This window comes from Euleptes europaea, chromosome 2 (genome assembly GCF_029931775.1).
Source record: "Euleptes europaea isolate rEulEur1 chromosome 2, rEulEur1.hap1, whole genome shotgun sequence".
Lineage (NCBI taxonomy): Eukaryota > Metazoa > Chordata > Lepidosauria > Squamata > Sphaerodactylidae > Euleptes > Euleptes europaea.
In genome coordinates this window covers 9,038,374-9,058,776 of record NC_079313.1, presented here as the reverse complement: position 1 = coordinate 9,058,776, position 20,403 = coordinate 9,038,374, and the positions used below count along the sequence as shown (strand labels likewise).

At 49.3% G+C, this 20,403-nt stretch overlaps 1 protein-coding gene across 1 annotated transcript in view; it reads right to left on the bottom strand.

The window, feature by feature from the left end:
- Positions 1-276: 276 nt before the first annotated feature.
- The window catches only part of PTBP1 (polypyrimidine tract binding protein 1), a 44,709-nt gene continuing 24,582 nt past the window's right edge, over positions 277-20,403 (bottom strand). Inside the window, exons 4-15 of the mRNA XM_056844595.1 lie at positions 19,820-19,992; positions 18,018-18,164; positions 16,604-16,768; positions 15,289-15,399; positions 13,273-13,447; positions 12,499-12,573; positions 9,805-9,953; positions 4,596-4,629; positions 4,015-4,107; positions 1,828-2,044; positions 1,253-1,330; positions 277-413 (exon numbers count right to left, since the gene is read on the bottom strand). Coding sequence (XP_056700573.1) covers positions 281-413; positions 1,253-1,330; positions 1,828-2,044; positions 4,015-4,107; positions 4,596-4,629; positions 9,805-9,953; positions 12,499-12,573; positions 13,273-13,447; positions 15,289-15,399; positions 16,604-16,768; positions 18,018-18,164; positions 19,820-19,992 — 1,550 coding nt within the window. The 3' untranslated portion in view covers positions 277-280. The remainder of the gene's footprint in view (positions 414-1,252; positions 1,331-1,827; positions 2,045-4,014; positions 4,108-4,595; positions 4,630-9,804; positions 9,954-12,498; positions 12,574-13,272; positions 13,448-15,288; positions 15,400-16,603; positions 16,769-18,017; positions 18,165-19,819; positions 19,993-20,403) is intronic.

Sequence of the window (20,403 nt, the reverse complement as noted above, 5' to 3'; positions counted from 1 at the left end):
AATTAAGATTTAATTTGTTTTAAAAACCCAGTAAACTGCTTTCCTCTTTAAAAAAATAAAATCTGTTGTCTCTTAAGGTCACTTCAGCTGCTTTTTTTTTCTTTTTAAAGTGGCTTCTTTTTTCTTTTCTTTTTTCTTCTCTGGAATGATGGAAGTTGTCTCGCCCCAAGCAGGCGTTTGCCCAAGATGCCAGGCCGAAGCCCGAGGGAGGGGGCTGTGGTGGGTTTTTTGCTTTTTGCCTGCAGTCCGGGGTCCACTGTGCTTTCCCCACCCAAAGCGCTTAAATGGTGGACTTGGAAAAGGAGACGCGCAAGTGGTGGTTCTCACCCAGGTCGTGGTTATGGAGGTCGATGAGAGACTGAATGGCTTCTTCCACAGACCCCATCTGAATCAGAGCCATCTTTCGGTCTTTCCTGTCAAGGGGAAAACCCAGCAAGATTGGAGATCAGCATAGGAAGTGAGCAGTAGAAGAAAAAGAGGAGCTGATTTTTATCCCCTGCTTTTCTTTACCTTTTAGAGACTCAAACTGGCTTACAATCATCTTCCCTTCCACTCCCCACAACAGACACCTTGTGAGGTAGCTGGGGCTGAGAGTTTGCAGAGAACTGTGACTAGGCCAAGGTCATCCAGCTGGCTTCATGTGGAGGAGTGGGGAAACTAACCCGGTTCACCAGATTAGAGTCCGCCGCTCATGTGGAGGACTGGAGAAAGGCCTTTCCCAGAACCTGCCATCTGATGTCCTTAGAGATGCCGGAGACTGAACTTTTCTTGCAAAGTGAGAATTTGGCTGTTGACCTCCCCGTCACTTCATCTCTGGCCACGGTGTAGGGGTTAGGAGCGGCGCACTCTAATCTGGAGAACCGGGTTCGATTCTCCACTCCTCCACACGAGCGGCAGACTCTTATAATCTGGAGAACCGGGTTCGATTCTCTGTCCGAGACCCAGGGGGAGCTGCTGCCTCTCCCAGCCACAGACAGCACTGGGTAGAGAGACCAGTGAGGTAGCCCTCTTATGAGGTTTCTTCATCTGGTCTCTTATTTGTTGGTATGAAAGGCCAGGCACGAGTCATATTGATGGCCCAGCCAGCCAAACCTACCTTGAACTGGCAAGTGTGGCTCTCGGCTGGGGGAAGAGATCACTGTTCTGATTCTCAAAACACTTTACTCCCCCCCCCCCCATTTAACAGTCTGGGAAGCTCTTTAATACCATCCCCCCTCCCCAGTAGCTAGAAGGGATCCAACCTCAGACTCACAGAAAGAATTTGAAGGCTTTCACCATTCCACCATTACTTGAGAAAAGCATCTTGAGGTCCTCTTCAGTTATTGAAGGACTAGAAGAGAAAAAAAAACACGTCATGGTTAGGCTTAGCCTATAGTATGTACCCTTGAGCATGCTTCAAATCAAACAGTTGGAAGGGACCACCAGGGTCATCTAGTCCAACCCCCTGCACAATGCAGGAAATTCACAACTACCTCCCCCCACACACACCCCGTGACCCCTACTCCATGCCCAGAAGATGGCCAAGGTGCCCTCCCTCTCACGATCTGCCGAAGGTAATAAAATCAGCATTGCTGACAGATGACCATCCAGCCTCTGCTTTAAAACTTCCAGGGAAGGAGAGCTCACCACCTCCCGAGGAAGCCTGTCGCACTGAGGAACTGCTTGAACTGTTACCCACATACCTGGCTCATACGATCGGTTTAATCCCCCAACTTGGCTCCTGCCCTAAGTAAAACGGCTGCTCTGAGATTGGAAGACAAGGTTGGCCGCGCAACCCCAGGGGCTTGGCACCTGTGCCCCCCAAACCCGCCGACACAAAGCACTCACGGGATATTGGAGAGGTGAAGGGTGGCGGAAGGGGGGAAGATGTTCTGGAAGTTTTTGGAGCCTGGCTTCTTGAAGCGGTGGAGGGGAGAGTTCCCGTAGTCCTTGGTCAGCCCTTGGTCCTCCTGCCCTTCCCGGGGCAGCTGCACCGTCTGGTGCTTTGAGAGGGTGATGCGGATCGGCTTGCCATGCAGCTTCTGGCCGTTGAGGTGACTCATGGCTGCCAAGAGGGAAGGAGGAGACATACAGACCTGGGCTGAGAAGCCTCCCCTCTTCCCCCAGTGTTATCTGTCTTAGAATGCTCTCTTGCTCTTCTGCCCAACCACAAGGCAGCTGCACCGAACAGCACAGACTCTTCCCACCCACCCACAGGAGGGAGGAGGAGGAAAAGAAGGAGGAGGAGAAGAGTTGGTTTTTATATGCTTTCTCTACCATTTAGGGAAAAACAAACCAGCTAACAATCCCCTTTCCTTCCCCACAAGAGACACCCTGTGAGGTAGGTGGGGGTGAGAGTTCTGAGAGAACTGTGACTAGCCCAAGGTCACCCAGCTGGCTTCATGTGTAGGAGTGGGAGAACATATCCAGTTCGCCAGATTAGCGTCCACCATTCATGTGGAGGAGTGGGGAATCAAACCAGGTTCTCCAGATCTGAGTCCACTGCTCCAAACCACCGCACCACGCTGGCTCCATAGGATCTGAGGGTGGCTAGCAGAGTTGGGCCCTTCCTGCTGTTGCATTCTGGCTGTGGCACCCCACAGTGAGACTGTAGGACTAGGATCTGGGAGACGCAGGTTTGAATCCCCGGTCTGCTGTGGAAGCATGCTGGATGACCTTTGGCCAGTCGTGCCCACACAGCCCAACCTCTCTCTCTCTCTCTCTCAGGGCTGTTGCAAAGATAGTGGAGGAGTGAAAAGCAGGGTAATCTAAATCATATACACCTTCCAGATGCATTTACCTGGCACCCATTTTGGGGCTTTTAGCCTTTAGTAAACCAAATCCCACTAACGGCCTTAGGGAGTGCATTTTAACTGTGGGCTGCTTTTGGTTCCATTCAGTACTATAGAATCATGGAAGGGGCCATACAGGCCATCCAGTCGAACCCCCTGCTCAATGCAGGATTAGCCTAGAACATCCCTGGCAACTGTTTGTCTCCTTAAAGACTACCAGTGAGGGGGAGCTCACCACCTCCCTAGGTAGCTGATTCCACTGTCAAACAACTCTTACTGTAAATAATTTTTTCCTAATATCCAGCTGGTACCTTTCAGCCTGCAATTTAAATCTGTTCTTGTAAGTCCTATCCTCTGCTGCCAACAGGGACAGCTCCCTGCCTTCCTCTAAGTGACAGCCCTTCAAATACTTAAAGAGAGCAATCCTGTCCCCCCTCAACCTCCTCTTCTCCAGACTGAACATTCCCAACTCCCACAGCCTTTCCTCATAGGGCTTGGTCTCTGGGCCCCTGATCATCCTCATCGCTCTCCTCTGCACCCGCTCCGTTCTGCCCATATCCTTTTTTAATTGAGGCCTCCAGAACTGCACACAATACTCCAGGTGGGGCTAGGTCTCCAGGCCCCTCATCATAATTTGAGCAGGTTTTAATTCTTAGTTTTTTGTTAGGCTGATTCTTTTAATCTACTCAGATGTTCAGTTTGATAGAAAGGCAGGATTTTCAAGCAAGCCCATATAAGGCTACTGTCAATCCTGTAAAGAGAGGTGGAAAAAGTCATGGGGGGGGGGGATCCTTCTCCCTCAATCTCAGGTGGCTGACCAAACCTATTTTTAACCAGTATCTTGGAATGCTTTGGTATCCCAGTAATTTTGGTAACCAGTATCTTGGAATGGATCTTGGAACCCATATCTCAATCAATTCTGGAGTTTTATTTAGAAATTTTTATCTCGCTTTCCAAGGATGACGGTACATAATGCATTTTAAAAGGTACAGTGCAAATGCAGGTTTAACAGCCCCAAAACACGGCAGCCCCTCAACGCTGGGCAGAAAACAGATGTTGGGTCTTTCCAAAGCTCTTCAGGAGGGTGATTCCACAGTGTTGTGGCCGCTACGGAAAAGCTGCCACCAGCAACAGGGCTTGGAGCCCAGATCTTAACGGGCAGGTAGGTCTACCCCTTAAGGGTCCCACAAGTGTTGAGCTGAAAAATTGAAAAAAAAAATGGTAGTCTACCACAAAAGCTTACCCAGCTGGGACTGATTGCCATCTGCCATTTGAACCAAGGCATTCTCCTTCTTGTTAAACAAGATCTTCACTCTGTGCACATCACCATACACCCCTTGGGGAAGCGAAGGAAGAAAAACAAAAGGGAGTCCCCTTCAGGAAGAAATCCTGCATCTGTACACCAACTAATACAAAGACATTCACACACCCAGATTCGCTCTCATTCTAGAGAGAGTTTTGTTCCAGAGTCTAAAGCTGCTCAGGGTAAAATCCAAGAAGCAACAGAATAATTGGAATAATCAAGGAAAAAGTTAAAAGCTGAGCAACTGTACCCCAAGGGGGGTCAAACCAAACCCTTACAACATGCTCTCTTGTTTCTGACCCAACAGGCATGCAAAGCAATCAAAACCATGCAAAATACATAAAAAAGAAAAGAAAAAAGGAAAATAATAAAGTAACCACTAAATGGCATGGTATACGTAATCTATTTTTTAAAGCATTCAACAGAATCTGCAAAACTGCAAAAAAACACAACCCGTTTTTTTTTTGAAGTAAAATCTCAAAATGAAAAAAAAGATAATAAAAGTGTGAATGATAACATACCGAAAAGAATAAAGAGGCATTGGGGTGTAACTCTCTTTAGAGAACAGCAGAGCAAGGCAGCGGAGGGACAGGGAAGAGGTAAGGAATCGGAGGGAAGAGCGAAGGTTGCGCAAAATCGTCGACAACGAAGGAAGGGCAGAGTCCCCCGGCAGGAAATGGCGAAATTGGTTGATGGATGATGAAGTTTTCAAGATGGTTAATATTTGAAGGGCAGGTTGGTTTCCGAAGAGCAGGAAGGTTTGGTATTTTTTTTGTTTTTGGAAGGGGATATTTTTATTTTTTATTTTGTTTCAAGCAACAACAGGAAGCAGAAGTACCGTGCAGGTCAGTTGGCAAAGAAATTCCGGATCGGGGAGAAGGGGAGAGAGAAAAAAATAATAAATATTCAGGGATGGGGAGGAGAGAAAAGAAAAAAAGTAGCAAAAAAACATAGGTCAGTAAATACATAAAGAAAATATGTCGTGTTCCATCAGTAAAAGATTTATAGATTTTTTTCTAAAAAACGTACAACACTTTTTGTTTTACACAAAAAACTAGTTAATAGGTTTTAAAACCTAGTGGAACACAACGATAAAAGGAGAGTACTTTACTTAAGATATAACTAAGAGGGAAGAGACGGTATTTGCAACAGAGCAACTTGGCAAGGGGCAGGGAAGACTGCCGTTCCCGGAGCCTGGGGCACCTGAGAGAAGCAGCTTTGGGGACAGGCCGCCTAGATCAGGGGTCCCCAACCTTTGATATGGTGACCTGTAAATCCAAATTTATTTGGTATGGGGACCCACACGGCGGGGGGGGGGGGAACCAGCATTCAATAAGTCATTGAAACTGCAAAAGCTTGGGACCTGCTTTTTTGGGTGAGGATCCGCCACAGGTTGGGAAACGCTGGCCGAAACCAACCGCAGGCTCAAAAGGGGAGACAAGCTTCATGTGTGCTGCACACACACACAACGCACACAGAAGCTTGAGGCATTTCTCACAACTGTCCAAAGAGCTTAACTGTAACTAGCGACTGGGTCAAGTCAAATCCAGTCAAGGCCCAGGTTCTCAAACTGCAAATCAAGGACTCGGTTTGCAGCCTTTACAGGCACAACTCAAGTTTCTATAAAAGGTAAAGGTAGTCCCCTGTGCAAGCACCGGGTCATTACTGACCCATGGGGTGACATCACATCCCAAAGTTTACTAGGCAGACTGGGTTTCCAGGGGGGCTTGCCACTGCCTTCCCCAGCTGTCTACACTTTGCCCCCAAGCAAGCTTGGTACTCATTTTGCCAACCTCGGAGGGATGGAAGGCTGAGTCAACCTTGAGCCGGCTAACTGCAACTGACTTCCGTCGGGATCGAACTCCGGTCGTCAGCAGAGCTTGAACTGCAGCAGGGATTTTTTTGTTTGTTTGTTTTTTAGTGCCCTCAAGTCACAGCTGACTTATGGCGAGCCTGTAGGGGTTTTCAAGGCAAGAGGCGCCGGGAGGTGGTTTGCCACTGCCTGTCTCTGCGTCATGGCTCGGGTGTTCCTTGGAGGTCGCCCACCCAAATACTTGCCAGGGTCGACCCAGTGGGTTGCCAGCTGGCCATCCCGACTGAGAGTGGCCAACGGTTGGCAACCCCTGTGCCTTTCTGAGCCAAAATGGAAACTGTTATGATGCGATGGGGGGTGGGAAGTGGGCAGCAGCCAAAACAGCTGCGTAAAGATGCTGTACCAAGTGGTGTTTTTAAGGACCCCGGAGAAGCAGAAAATTGAATAGCTGCCCAACTGGGGCCATCTTGTTAGCACTAACTAGGGAGGAAATGCCCTGGGTTAAGGGGGTAACTTTCACCTTCTCTAGAGGCAATTCGAGTCCACTTTGCACTTTGAGAACCGGGTCTTTTGAAAGTGCTTTTAAATGAAATAGCACATCTGTCAGAGACAATGGGATTCCCTGTAACCAATACATCCGGTTTTTGCCAGCACCCAAAACTAGATGTGGGAAAACTCAAGGCGAGAGGGGTTTTGTTTTTTTAATCCTAACAGCAGCTCCCCACATTTCTGGATTCCAGGCATTCGGGACAGCAAGATGTTCTCTTGTTCAGCTGCCGACTTGGCCAAGCAAAGGACCTCGAGAACTGATCTCCCTGCTGCGGGGCCAGCGCTCAGCAGACCCCTTCTCTTGCAATTCACGCCCCTTTCAATACCGGCAAGGCCCAATATGGAGGAGGGGAGGAGTCCCTCTGGAGGAATACCGTCTCTTCCGTCGTTTGCACAGATTAAGTTTCTACAACACTGATTACACAAGCAATGGAAATAATAAAAAAAAAAGTTGAGGAGTCTTGTTAGTTCACAGCTTCACTACAGGGATCAAAGTGTCTAGCCCAAAAAGAGAAGCTTGATGGATGAAGTGAGGAGCTCATTAAAAAAACACACAAAAAGGCATGAAGTTAAGTTGCTCAGCAATTCTCACTACGCTCCGTCACGGGGGCCCCAGCATTGGCAGAGCCCTCATCTTAAGTAAAGGCTATCTTATGCCCATCCATTAATACCTCGTGGCTCCCCAGGCAGGATACCATGGGTTTCTCTGAACCTGGAAATAGCAACATCATCTGAGAGCCGGGATCAGGGCGCCATTATTGTTTATTAATAATCTAATGTTTTAATTATTTAGATAGAATTATAATTAAAATAATAAAATACTATGTTGTCAGCCACCCGGAGCCTGGCTTTAGTTGGGAAGGGCGGGATAAAAACATAATAAATAAAGGTGGCTGTGCTGACCAACAGGACGGCTGGTTGCGGCTTGGCACATCGGGAGGGGCACTGAATTTAAGAGGCTCCCCCCCACTGTTTCTCAAAACTACGGCTTTCCCCGCTAGTTAATCCAGCACTGGGCGTACTTCGATCGTGACACCAACGGTTCGCATCGCTTTCCGTTTTCTTTTTTTCCAACGCAGCATTCCTTTTCGTGAAGCCTGACCATGCTCCTGCTGAGAGGCATTTCGGCTTCCCGGGACGGTTTTACTTTACCTCTTGGCGCCAGAGGGAGCAAAGCAAACACATGTCTTCAGAAAGGAGGATGCTCTGTCCCCTCCCCCCGTCGCTGCTAACAAGGTAGGGCCTTAAACCACCCCCTTCCCACACCCAGCTGTATTCTTCCACAAAGGGAAGAAACCAAACTCCTCCCGCTGAATCACTGACCACAGGTCACCATGTAGGGAAATTGACTGGAGAATCTGACCTTTTTGGACATTAGAATGTGTGAATACTAATGACCGTAAGCCCTTACACTTCCCCAACCCCCACCCCAGTACCACTTTGGGAAGCAGAACTGTTCTTTAATGATAGATCCCGATGGGTAGCCATGTTAGTCTGTCGCTAACATTAGAAAAGAGTAGGAGTCCAGTAGCACCTTACAGACTAACAAAATTTCTGGCAGGGTGTGAGCTTTCGTGAGAAGGAGAAGCAGAGTTGGTTTTTATATGCCAACTTTCTCTACCATTTAAGGAAGAATCAAACCGGCTTGCAATCTCCTTCCCTGCCCCTCCCCACAACAGGCACCCTGTGAGATGGGTGGGGCTGAGAGAGCTCTAACACAGCCATGACTAGCCCAAGGTCACCCAGCTGGTTTCATGTGGTGGAGTGCGGAAAACCAACCCGGTTCACCAATCAGTGTGCGCCGCTCATGTGAAGGAGAGGGGAATCAAACCCAGCTCTCCAGATTAGAGTCCACCTCTCCAAACCACAGCTCTTAACCACTACACCTCACTGGCTCTCTTCTTCAGATACGGCTAGAATGTATCTGAAGAATCTGAATTCCGGCTGTATCTGAAGAAGAGAGCTGTGGCTCACGAAAGCTCATAACCTGCCAGAAATTTTGTTAGTCCCTAAGTTGCTACTGGACTCCTACTCTTTTCTACTGTTCTTTAATGGGCATCAAAACGTGAAACCTTGGGGGAAATCTTCCTTTCAAAGGGGTTTAAATGTGCAGCTGGGGGGGACGGGGACAGATGGACAGCCAGGGGCACTTAACATTATTATTGCCTCCTCAGCCCTGAGAGGGAGCTGTTAAAACTGATCCCCCTCCCCGCCCCCCCCCCGGCCTGTCTTCCTGGTAAAAAGGGAGAGCCCTGGTCACTAGGAACCTCACAGCTCAGTGGGGGTTTGAGAATATGCTGGGAGCAAGCATTGCTGGCAAAAAATCTCATGTCCTGAAGAGAACAGTTATAATGACAGAAAAAAAGAACAGCAAAAGGTTTTAAAAAACGGTTAATTTCCTGTAAGTTTCAAATCGATAGCAGTTCTCTCATCCATGCCTCCCCTTTGAAGCTTCGGACATAAACGAGGGCAGCGGAAATTCAGTCTCAGGTACAGGCTATCAGTTATTTTATGCATCCAGGGTCCCAAGCAATGGAGGGGTCTCCCCATTGCAGAGAGAAACCCTAGATGCAAGGTATGCTTTGCGCACAAGTCCAAATCTAGGACAAAAAGACATTCTGCAGACTCCCAATTTTAGCAACCTCTTGAACATGTAACGGCAACCAAATGTTTCGACTCGATGGAAAAAAAAGTTAAATGGAACTGAAAACACAATTTAGAAAGTTAAGGAGCGGAAAACAAGGCACACACAATTTTAAGGAATCTCATAAAAGGGGGAGGGGGATGTGTCAATGCATGGCAAAGGAAATAATACTTGCAAAAAAAGGTAAAACAAAGCTAAGCTGGCACGGGGAGGGGGAATCAGGAGACCCAACGGAGAGGACAGGACAGATGCTGTCACTCCAACGTCAAGCATTACAACATGCCAAAGGAGAACTAGTGGTTCTTACTATTATGGAGAGGAAGACCCAAGTAGAGGCAAAACCATGGGGGGATAAAAGTGTGAGGGCGAGGTTTTGAGAGGAAGTCACTCTGAACTTTGGCTTTGGGGGGGATGAGAAACAAAGCCAGCAGCGAAAAAAGGTAAAAAGAAGCTCCTCTGGCACGGGAAGGGGGAAATAAGACCTTGACAGCCCCGGTGACCCACTCAGAATGAGGCGTGGCTGCTGACCTGCCCTTTCTGATGATCCCACTTCAGACCTGTCTTTCAAGGCAGGACAGGTTCAACCCTTAGGATGGCTTCAGCACAAATCTCGTTTTAAAAAGCAGTTCCAGAGAAGTGAGAGCGAAAAAAAGTCATCGGAAGGAAGCAAAAAAAACCGTGAGAGAAGTCGAACAGAAGAGATTACAACAAGGCTTCCACTAACCTCGGGGTTCAAATTGCTAACCAGCAGAACGGAGTTCCCTGCCCCGCTGAGGCCAGGAATAGCAATCCGCCCTGCGGCAGCGGCGGCAGCAGCTGCTGATGGGATAGCCAAAGGAGCAAGAGCTCCATGAACATTTGGAACTGAGAGGCCTGAAAAATCAAAACATATTAACCAGTGAAGAAATCAGCAGCCGGGGGGGGGGGGGGGGTCTCTGCTAACGGGGTGAACGCTTGGACTTGCGGGGTGCTTAGGGCCCAGGGGAAGGGAGTCCTTCAGAGTTCTTACAGGAGCACTCGGAAGCCAGACAGCTCAGTCATGAGGAAGTCCCTCCACTCCAGCCTTTGGGACACCAACAACTCTGCTTCGGGCGTACAGAAGGTGGTAAGGGGAGGGGGGCAAAGGATTTTGGCATTTGGCTCTCCTTGGGTGCTGGGCAAAACGGAAAGATGTTTCCGGACACCTGGCTTTTAAAACACATCTGCACAACTCCACAGGCTGACATAAGCGGATCCGTTGTAGGGGATGCAGGGGAAGGGATGGTAACACAAGCGGTGCATTCGTCAGGTCTTCCCACCAATGCATGCCAGAAGAGCCTCATTCTTGTAACATGCATATGCCAAGCCATGACTGTGCCCACTCCAGCCATTTCCACATATCCGTTTGAAATGGGTACCCTTTCCAGCCAAGGCATCTCAGCTCCAGCTCCTACACAGGAGAACTGAAAGATTCCTGCGCCAGCCCCCTCCCCTTTGGCACTACCAGCCAAAACCGTTGAATGCATGCACACGTCTTTCGCTCCTTGCGCATGCAAATACACACGGCAGAACGCTCTGCGGGAGCCGCGATGGGCTCCTGAGCACTCCTGAGGTGCGTAAAGGGTCAGAGACGTGTGCACGCTTCTGCAGCTACCAGCAGGCAGCCCAATAATGGGAACCCTTTAACTGCAAAGAGCAGAGCATGTTTTGGAAACCGTAGAATTCTGTCCAACGTACTCCAAGGGAGACTTGGGGACTCTGCACTCCAGACAGTCCCGCCAGATGCTGCTGCAGCACTAGAACCCCTGCCCCCAGTGACCACCAGGGTCATCTAGTCCAACCCCCCCGCACAATGCAGGAAATTCACAACTACCTCCCCCACACACACCCCGTGACCCCTACTCCATGCCCAGAAGATGGCAAAGATGCCATCCCTCTCATCATCTGCCTAAGGTCATAGAATCAGCATTGCTGACAGATGGCCATCTAACCTCTGCTTAAAAACCTCCAGGGAAGGAGCGCTTACCACCTCCTGAGGAAGCCTGTTCCACTGAGGAATCGCTCTGTTAGAAAATTCTTCCTACTGTCTAATCAGAAACTCTTCTGATTTAATTTCAACCTGTTGGTTCTGGTCCGACCTTCTGGGGCGACAGAAAACAACTTGGCACCCTCCTCTCTGACAGCCCTTCAAGAAGATGGTTATCATATCTCTCAGTCTTCTCTCCAGGCTAAACATACCCAGCTCCTTCAACCTTTCCTCATAGGACTTGGTCTCCAGACCCCTCACCATCTTTGTTGCCCTCTCCGGACACATTCCAGCTTGTCTACATCTTTCTTAAATTGCGGTGCCCAAATCTGAACATAGTACTCTAGGTGATGTCTCATTAGAGCAGCAGCCGGAAGAGTAGCAAATTCCAGAGCTTCCCCTGTAACCTCTCGCTGCACCCACTCTTTTGAGCCCCCAAACATAATGCTTCCAGCCCACACACACTACCACTACCTGACCTCAACCTGGGTTTTTGTTATGTGTGTTAAGTGCCGTCAAGTCGTTTCCAACTCAGGGCGACCCTATGAATCAATGTCCTCCAAAGTGTCCTATCCTTAACAGCCTTGCTTAGATCTTGCAAATTGAGAGCCATGGCTTCCATTATGGAGTCAATCCATCTCTTGTTGGGTCTTCCCTCTTTTCCTGCTGCCTTCAACTTTTCCTAGCATAATTGTTTTTCCAGTGACTCTGATCTTCTCATAATATGTCCAAAGTACGACAGCCTCAGTTTAGTCATTTTAGCTTTTAGGGTCAGTTCAGGCTTGATTTGTTCTAAAACCCACTGATTCGTTTTTTTGGGGGGTCCAGGGTATCCGTAACCTTCTCCTCCAACACTACATTTCAAAAGAATCTACTTTCTTCCTATCAGCTTTCTTCATTGTCCAGCTCTAACATGGGCTTTATGAACCCACAAAATGGCTGTTAGGCGGGGCACTGTCTCCTGAGCCCAACCCTCCAGAGCTCCAGAAACATGGGGAGATGGCTGAACCTTCCGGTACCGAAGGGAAAACAGGCCAGAGCCGTTCTGCTTTTGAGCTACTTTTCCAAACGTTCCTAAAGGAACTCAAGAGAGGCACAAATTTTGCCTGGCCATTGGCTGGGATTCAAAGATCCCGGCAAAGAGCTCAGGGGCCCCCTGGAAAACAGAGGCGTTCCCAAGGCGGTCTGTGACGCGGGTTGGGAACCTTCACTTCAGAGATTTAAAAAGGCCGCTGGACCTGCCCGAGGGAACACTTGGCACCCCAGTTATGGATCCTCCCTTGGGTCAACGCTCCGGATTGCCCAATGCAGGGAGGGCACTCGATGTGCCCAGAGGGGGAAGGAGGAGGAGGAGTTAGCTGAATGGCAAAGTCATGAGCTTCTGGGAAAGGCAACACGGAGAGGAAACAATACCTGCTTGAGGAATTGCAAAAGCGGGAGGGAAGCCAGCCCCTGAATATGGAGAGGCAGAAATTAATCCTGGAGCACCTACAGGAAAAAGCAAAGAGGTGTTCTGTCATTAGATTCATGAGGACAAGGCGATCTTACCTGTAGATCAGCTGCTCTTCAGAACTGCAAATGTCTAACTTCTGAATTTTTCCCAGAGAATACATGAGCTCATTTCAGTGTGGCCGAGGATCTACTCCTTGAATGGGAGTTGGTCCAACCCAACCTCTCTATTTTTAAGAGCACACCTGTGCCAGCTGTGGGATTGTTTCCCATTCTGAAGGGAATGCTCTGTAGAGACAGACGCGGCCACCGTAGGGCCAGCAGTTCCTGAGAACTTTAATGTGCGGCCAACATGCAGGAACAGAAGGGCAGTAAAAGGACCCAATGGAAAAGGGCAGGGAGGAAAAGCAGCTGTTGACAACTCCAAAAACCACTGAAGTCAAGAGACAGCTGACAGCCCAAGCTAAGATTCCAACCCTATTTTCCAGGCTCATGAACACATGAAGCTGCCTTATACTGAATTGGACCCTTGGTCCATTAAAGTCAGTATTGTCTACTCAGACCGGCAGCGCCTCTCCAGGGTCTCAGGCAGAGGTCTTTCACATCACCTACTTGCCTAGTCCCTTTAACTGGAGATGCCGGGGATTGAACCTGGGACCCTCTGCGTTCCAAGCAGATGCTCTGCCACTGAGCTCACAGGACACACTTTTGCCATCCCCTGCCCCTCAGTCCCCTTACCAAAGGCGGCTGCCATCGCCTGGTCGAGGGAGGGCTGGCTGTCCCCGCTAGGCAGATCCGGCCGCGTGTAGTCCCGGCTCTTGTCATTGTTGTACTTCACATTGAGGCTGGTGAGCTTGGAGAAGTCGATGCGGAGCGTGCAGCAGGCGTTGTAGATGTTCTGCCCGTCCAGGGACTGCAGCGAGGGGAGGCAGACAAGGGAAATTGAGCCGCTGTGGGGCTCCCTGACCCAGGCCCAGAACTTCCGTACAACCGTGGGACACGATGTAAGGGAGTGGCCAAAGTATGTATGCATGTGTGTGTGTGTGTGTGTGTGTGTGTGTGTGTTGTGGACTGTGTCAGACTGGCTTAGTGTTTGGAATCTATGCACCTCCGTTCTGCTTTGTCTCTCTTCTGGCACCAAAGTCACTGCGCTGCCCTGTTACTCAGCATGTGGGCACAAGAAAAGCCATCGCACGTTGCAGCAGTAATTCAAAAGATCTACGTTCCCCGGCTGCACGGGGCAGAGGAGGCACCCCAGGAAACCCATGCTCACAGCAATGGCACACACTTTCACCTGCTCTTCTCATTCTGCGCAGTGTAGTGGTTAAGAACAGTGGTTTGGAGTGGTGGACCCTAATCTGGTGAACCAGGTAGGTTTCCCCACTCCTATACATGAAGCCTGCTGGGTGACCTTGGGCTAGTCACAGCCCTCTCAGCCCCACCTACCGCACAGGGTGTCTGTTGTGGGGAGGGGAAAGGAAGGTGATTGTAAGCCGGTTTGATTCTTCCTTAAGTGGTAGAGGAAGTCGGCATATAAAAATGCAACTCCTCTTCTTACTGCTGCCTACTCAGCTCAGAATTAGAGGCAAAACTACATCAAACTGTTGTTGTGGGGGGAGGGAATGGGACGGATGGGAACTGAAGACTATAGCAACATTGGGAGAAGTGCAAGCTAAAAGATTTTCAATAAATCAGAACACGGTAAAGGAACCTGCAACACTATTCACACTTCATACATACTGTGAGCCAAGCCACTGTCGGATGGACTTGACTTACAGAGCACACGCTGCTGCTGTACTGTCCGTGGCCATACAAGGCACACATGAACACATGAAGCTGCCTTATACTGAATCAGAACCTCGGTCCATCAAAGTCAGTATTGTCTACTCAGACTGGCAGCGGCTCTCCAGTGTCTCAGGCAGAGGTCTTTCACATCACCTACTTCCCTAGTCCCTTTAACTGGAGGTGCAGGGGACTGAACCTGGGATCTTCTGCATGCCAAGCAGATGCTCTACCGCTGAGCCCATGGATCCCTAGCGTGGCTCAGTTCAGACACCAAACAGGGGCTTGCGCTCACCGCCACTCAGAGAACTCAAACCACAGCTTGAGCATGCGCATGTTCAGCCGTGGCTCTGAGCCTCACGCCCACTTTCCTGCCCCATCCCAACTGGGTACTTCAGTCTCTGGGCACGCTGGCCTGCCGGGGGAACCGCCCTAAGGATGGCTCACCAGTGCAGAGATCCCTTCCACTGTGGCTTGCCACTGAGCCAAAGGGAAGCGACCCAACAAGGAATGCTCCGCAATTAATTCTCGGCATGTCCTCGGGAGGTGGTGGGCTCTCCTTCCCTGGAGGTTTTTAAGCAGAGGCTAGTTGGCCATCTGTCAGCAATGCTGATTCTATGACCTTAGGCAGATGGTGAGAGGGAAGGCATCTTGGCCATCTTCTGGGCATGGAGTAGGGGTCACAGGGTGTGTGTATGTGGGAGTTAGCTGTGAATTTCCTGCATTGTGCAGGCGGTTGGACTAGTTGACCCTGGTGGTCCCTTCCAACTATGTTTCTGTGTCCAATTCACCCACCCAGATGACCAAGCAGTACCAACCATTATGGGCCTGACACCCATGCTAATGCCGATTTCCCCTCTAAGCTTTTTTGTGTGTGTGTGTTTGTGAGAATGTGGGTTACAAAACACTTCCACTATGGTTGAAGCAGCTCTCTGCCCACTACCACGTGCTCCTGCACTCAGGGGAACTCACCAATTTGGCGTGCTGAGCGCTCATGGGGTCCGAATACTGCAAGAGGGCCTGGAACTGGTTGTTCTTGGTGAACGTGATTATTTTCAGTACTGTGCCAAACTTGGAGAAGATCTGCCAAAGGGGGGTGTGTGTGGAGAAAAAAAAAAGGTTGAGTCGCAAGATGACTATTTTGGAGGCGTTCCTTTCCCCGAGGCATTTCCCGCATTCTGTGGAGCAGGGAGGTGACTCCGGTCTCCTGCACGCAAGCATCTCGAGTCCAGACAGCTGCATCCCAGCCATTCCCACCAGAAAGTCTACAGCTGGCAAGTACCGCTGGGTACTGCAGCTGTTCGCAAGTGCCAAATATGGCAGCCAGCGTAGGACAGGATGCATCCTTCTGACCGAGTGTGAGAACTCTGCACAAGGCAGTTTCTTGGCCATGCGGCTGAATCAAACAGACCTCTTTTGTGGGGGTTCTCCAAAGGTACAGGAGCCTCAAGTTTATTCTGACAATGGAAACCTAGATCATTAATCCTGCCCAACACAAAGCAAGCTGTTAAGCTCCCTGATTTTCCTTTGCTGCATTAAACTGCTAACTTACTTTCCTCCCGGGAGCCTCTGCTACTCAGAGGACCGAAAGTCTGAAATAGGTATCCCCACCACTGGCCTAAAGCCATGCTTAACAGATCCAGTGGGGTAGATACCCTTTGGCCAAAGCCATCTGCAGCCAACACATTTAGGGAGAAAGGCACCACTGGACCCAACATAACTGGACCTGCCTTCAAGTATTTGAAGGGCTGTCATATAGAGGATGGTGCCGAGTCATTTTCTGTTGCCCCAGAAGGTCAGACCAGAAGAAACGGGTTGAAATTAAATCAAAAGAGTCCCTGGCTAAACGTTAGGAAGAACTTTCTGACAGAGCAGTTCCTCAGTGGAACAGGCTTCCTCGCGAGGTGGTAAGCTCTCCTTCCCTGGAGGTTTTTAAGAAGAGGCTAGATGGCCATCTGTCAGCAATGCTGATTCTATGACCTTAGGCAGATCATGAGAGGGAGGGCAGGAAGGTTTGCATCAGTGCTTGGCTCTCGTGGCCCTTCTCTTGCATGCCCAGGGTAGTGCCGAATGACACTTTGGGGTCAGGAAGCAATTTCCCTCCAGGCCAGGGATCCTAGGGATTGTAGTTGTGAATTTCCTGCATTGTGCAGGGGGTTGGACTAGAAGACCCCGGTGGTCACTTCCAACTCTATGATTCTACAATCCGCAACTTGCTACAAAATGCCACGAATACCAGATTAATGCCCATTGAAATGGACGGACGGGGGGTGGGGTGGCCTCTCACCTGATGCAGAACGTCCAAGGTCACCGGATAGAAGAGGTTTTCCACAATGATCCTCAGGACGGGGCTCTGGCCAGCCATGGCCATCCCGACATCGACAGCAGAGGCGGACAAGGCCAGGTTGCCGGACTGAACCGAGTTCACCGCTTGCAAGGCCGCCTGAGCACGCTGGGGAGCCAAAGGGCACTGGGTGTTAACACGGGAGGATCCCAAACACACACACACTTACAGGTTTTCACTTTGGCCCCTGCTCTTCTACCAACTCAAAGCAACACGACACGGAAGAGCAAAGGGACGGCTGCTACTCCAATGGACCAATATCTCGTGAGCCCGCCTCTAAGCAGACAGGTTTTGGACACAGCTATGATAGCGGAGAGAGGCGCACGATTCACTTCATACACAAGCCTGTCACGCCTTTCCACAGTAGGTGGATCTGGACAGTTCAGGTGATGCAATACTTCACGTTCCTGTGTTGCCACTGACTAGGATGTTCTGAGGGCTCCGACGTAAGAAGCTCTTAGACAAAAATAGTCAATTTACACACATCTCTCTGCCCTGTAAGCCATGATACTTAGGAACAGATCCTCAAGGAGGGGCCATGGCTCAATGGTAGAGTCACTGCTTGGCATGCAGAAGGTCCCAGGTTCAATCCTCGGCATCTCCAGTTAAAGGGACCAGGCAAGTAGGTGATGGGAAAGACCTCTGCCGGAGACCCTGGAAAGCCACTGCCAGTCTGAGTAGACAATACTGACTCTGATGGACCCAGGGTCTGATTCAGTATAAGGCAGCTTCATGTGTTCTCTCAAAGGGTTATCAGGTTCTGGGCGTACAAAGCTGCCCTTCCATCACCTATCTAGCCCAGTATTATTTCCTCTGATGCCAGCAGCTCTCTGTCGTCTCAGGAAGAGAAAGGGCTTTTCCTGACACCCTTTAACTGGAGTGCCAGGATGGAGCTGGTGTGTTCCACCATTTGAGCCATGCCTCTTTTACCCATGAGCTTCCTAGGGGGTGTTACTGGGCCAACAGGAACTTGCAGTCTGATCTAGCAAGGCCATCTGTACCCCACCCACTTTACTCCGCTAGCCACATCGTCCTAGAACTGGCACACCCCTCCGCAACAATCCTGAACTACCCATCGACACCACTCATTTCTCTCACTACAAGTCTAAGATGAGCTTCTGCTTCATTCCTGGTCACCCTAACATGATCTCGTCCCCCCCGCCCCGGTAATATGCCATCCTTGCAAGTCAAATGGACCCACATCTGAGTGGACAGGCCATTTGAGTGCCACCTGTTATTTTGGCACAAAGGTCCTGGTGTCCGCAGCCAGGAATATCAACAACCCTTCGCAGGAGCCTAGAGAATGAGGACTCAAGCCAAGGAAGCAATGCCGGGGACAGCCCCAAGCAGAACTCACCGCCTGGTTTGGGGAGTTATCAGTCTTGAGCTCTTTGTGGTTGGAGAACTGGATGTAGATGGCCTGGCTCCGGAGGACTGGAGTGACTGTCGTATAGTAGCTCACCATTGTGTTAGCGGCTTCTTCGGTGTTCATCTCTATGAAAGCCTGGCGAGGAAGAATTTGTCACATCAGCAACAAAGGGGGGAAAAACTTAACCCTAAAGACCAGAATTATGTATCCAAAAGGTCAAGAAAATATAAATGAAGTAAAAATCCAAGGCCCAAGGTTATATACTCTAAAAATTATGTAAGTACAAAATATGTATACGTTTATTTCAAGATAAAATCTAATACCACATACAACACATACAGGGCATTGCAACAGCCTACCAAATTGACATGCTCACATAACACACAGTGGGTAGCCGTGTTAGTCTGTTTGCAGTAGTCAAAAAGGGCAAGAGTCCAGTAGCACCTTAAAGACTAACAAAAATATTTTCTGGTAGGGTATGAGCTTTCGTGAGCCACAGCTCACTTCTTCAGATACTTCTTCAGAAAGCTCATGCCCTACCAGAAAATATTTTTGTTAGTCTTTAAGGTGCTACTGGACTCTTGCCCTTTTTGACTATCACATAACACAGTAAAACATAAAGTAACACAATTATACCCTGACCATATGTGTTTCGGCCATGCAGCCTTCTTCAGTGGTCTAAGCAATCAACATTCCAGACTCAAAGATATACTAGAACCATCATTTAACAACACAAAAAAACATGGCGACAGATGCAGTCTATGGGAAAAAATATGAGAATTTGAATTATGTATTTATATGTGTATGTATATCTTTGAGTCTCTCCCCACAACAGACACCTTCTGAGGTAGGTGGGGCTGAGAGAGTTCGGAGAGAACTGTGACTGGCCCAAGGTCACCCAGCAGGTTTCATGTGCATGAGTGGGGAAACAAGCCCAGTCCACCCGATTAGAGTCTGCCGCACATGAGGAGTGGGGAATCAAACCTGGTTCCCCAGATTAGAGTCTGTCGCTCTTAAAAACTACACCACGCTGGCCCTCAACAAAGGCAGGTCAGTCCATGCACCACACATCAGGTGGGGGTAGTTCCTTTCCTTTTATTTCAAGCTCATCCGACCAAAGATCTTGAGCGTAACATAAAGGTGGGGGTAGTTTCAGAAGCAGAATTTTAAAATGCCAGAACCATGGTTAGGATATGCTTAATAGTTAGCAACAGCAGTCAAGCCTGGTTTTTGCCTGCAGAGGCAGGCTTCGGCAACCTGAGAATTTTAGCTCTCGGTTAAGGAAGGCATAGAACTGGGGGGATGGAAACCAAGAAAGTTACCAGGCCTGCTTAAGAGACAAGGAAGGAAAAAGACTAGCATCTGAAAAAGAAGAGTCGGTTGTTATATGCCAACTTTCTCTACCACTTAAGGGAGAATCAAACCGGCTTACAATCACCTTCTCCCACACATACAACAGACACCCTGTAAGGTGGGTGGGGCTGAGAGAGTGTGACTAGCCCAAGGTTACACAGCTGGCTTCATGTGTAGGAGCGGGGAAATCAACCCGGTTCACCAGACTAGCCTCCGCCACTCATGTGGAGGAGTGGGGAATCAAACCAGGTTCTCCAGATCAGAGTCCACCGGTCCAAACCACTGCTCTTAACCACTACACCATGTTGGCAATAGGCATTGTATTCTTTTTTATTTCTAAACAGGTATTAATCAGGCTACTTGATTTAAAAAGGGACAGAGAAGGCCTGGAGCTCAATAGGGCTGCCATTCTGCAATTTAAAGAGCAAGCAAAGTACCTGGTTCTTTCCTTTCAGCATCAGGAGGTTTGTGACCTTGCCGAAGGGCAAACCCAAGGAAATCACTTCAGCTTCGGTAACATCACTGGGGAGCTTGCGGATGTGGATTACTCGTGATGGGACGCCTGCGCTTCTATTGTCCCCTTTGAATTTTTTGCTGTCATTCCCATTGGCTGAAAAGAGATTGGGAGGGCATGGGTTAAACTTCTGCCACAGCCGTATCCCACCCAGCACTCCCCAACCAGCTGCTTTTCGCACATTATTGAGCACACATCGAAGTTCACACCAGGTCGCACTGCTGTTGCTTCCCAGGTCCGTATTTATCCTTCCATCTTCACAAACACATACATAGCAACACAGCTTTGAATGGGGGGCGGGGGGGAGAGAACATTGTTCTATTTTGATAGCACTTCATTCTCTCAGTTGATCTTCCGATACTACCTGGAGACTCACCGGTATTCAATTCAGATCACCTCTTGGACTATGGTCAGTATTGCCAACTACTCCAGCCAAGCACATTTGTTAACACTGAAGGTTCGAACACCAGGGGCAAGCAAGGAGGCCTGAAATCAGCCAAGCCCCAA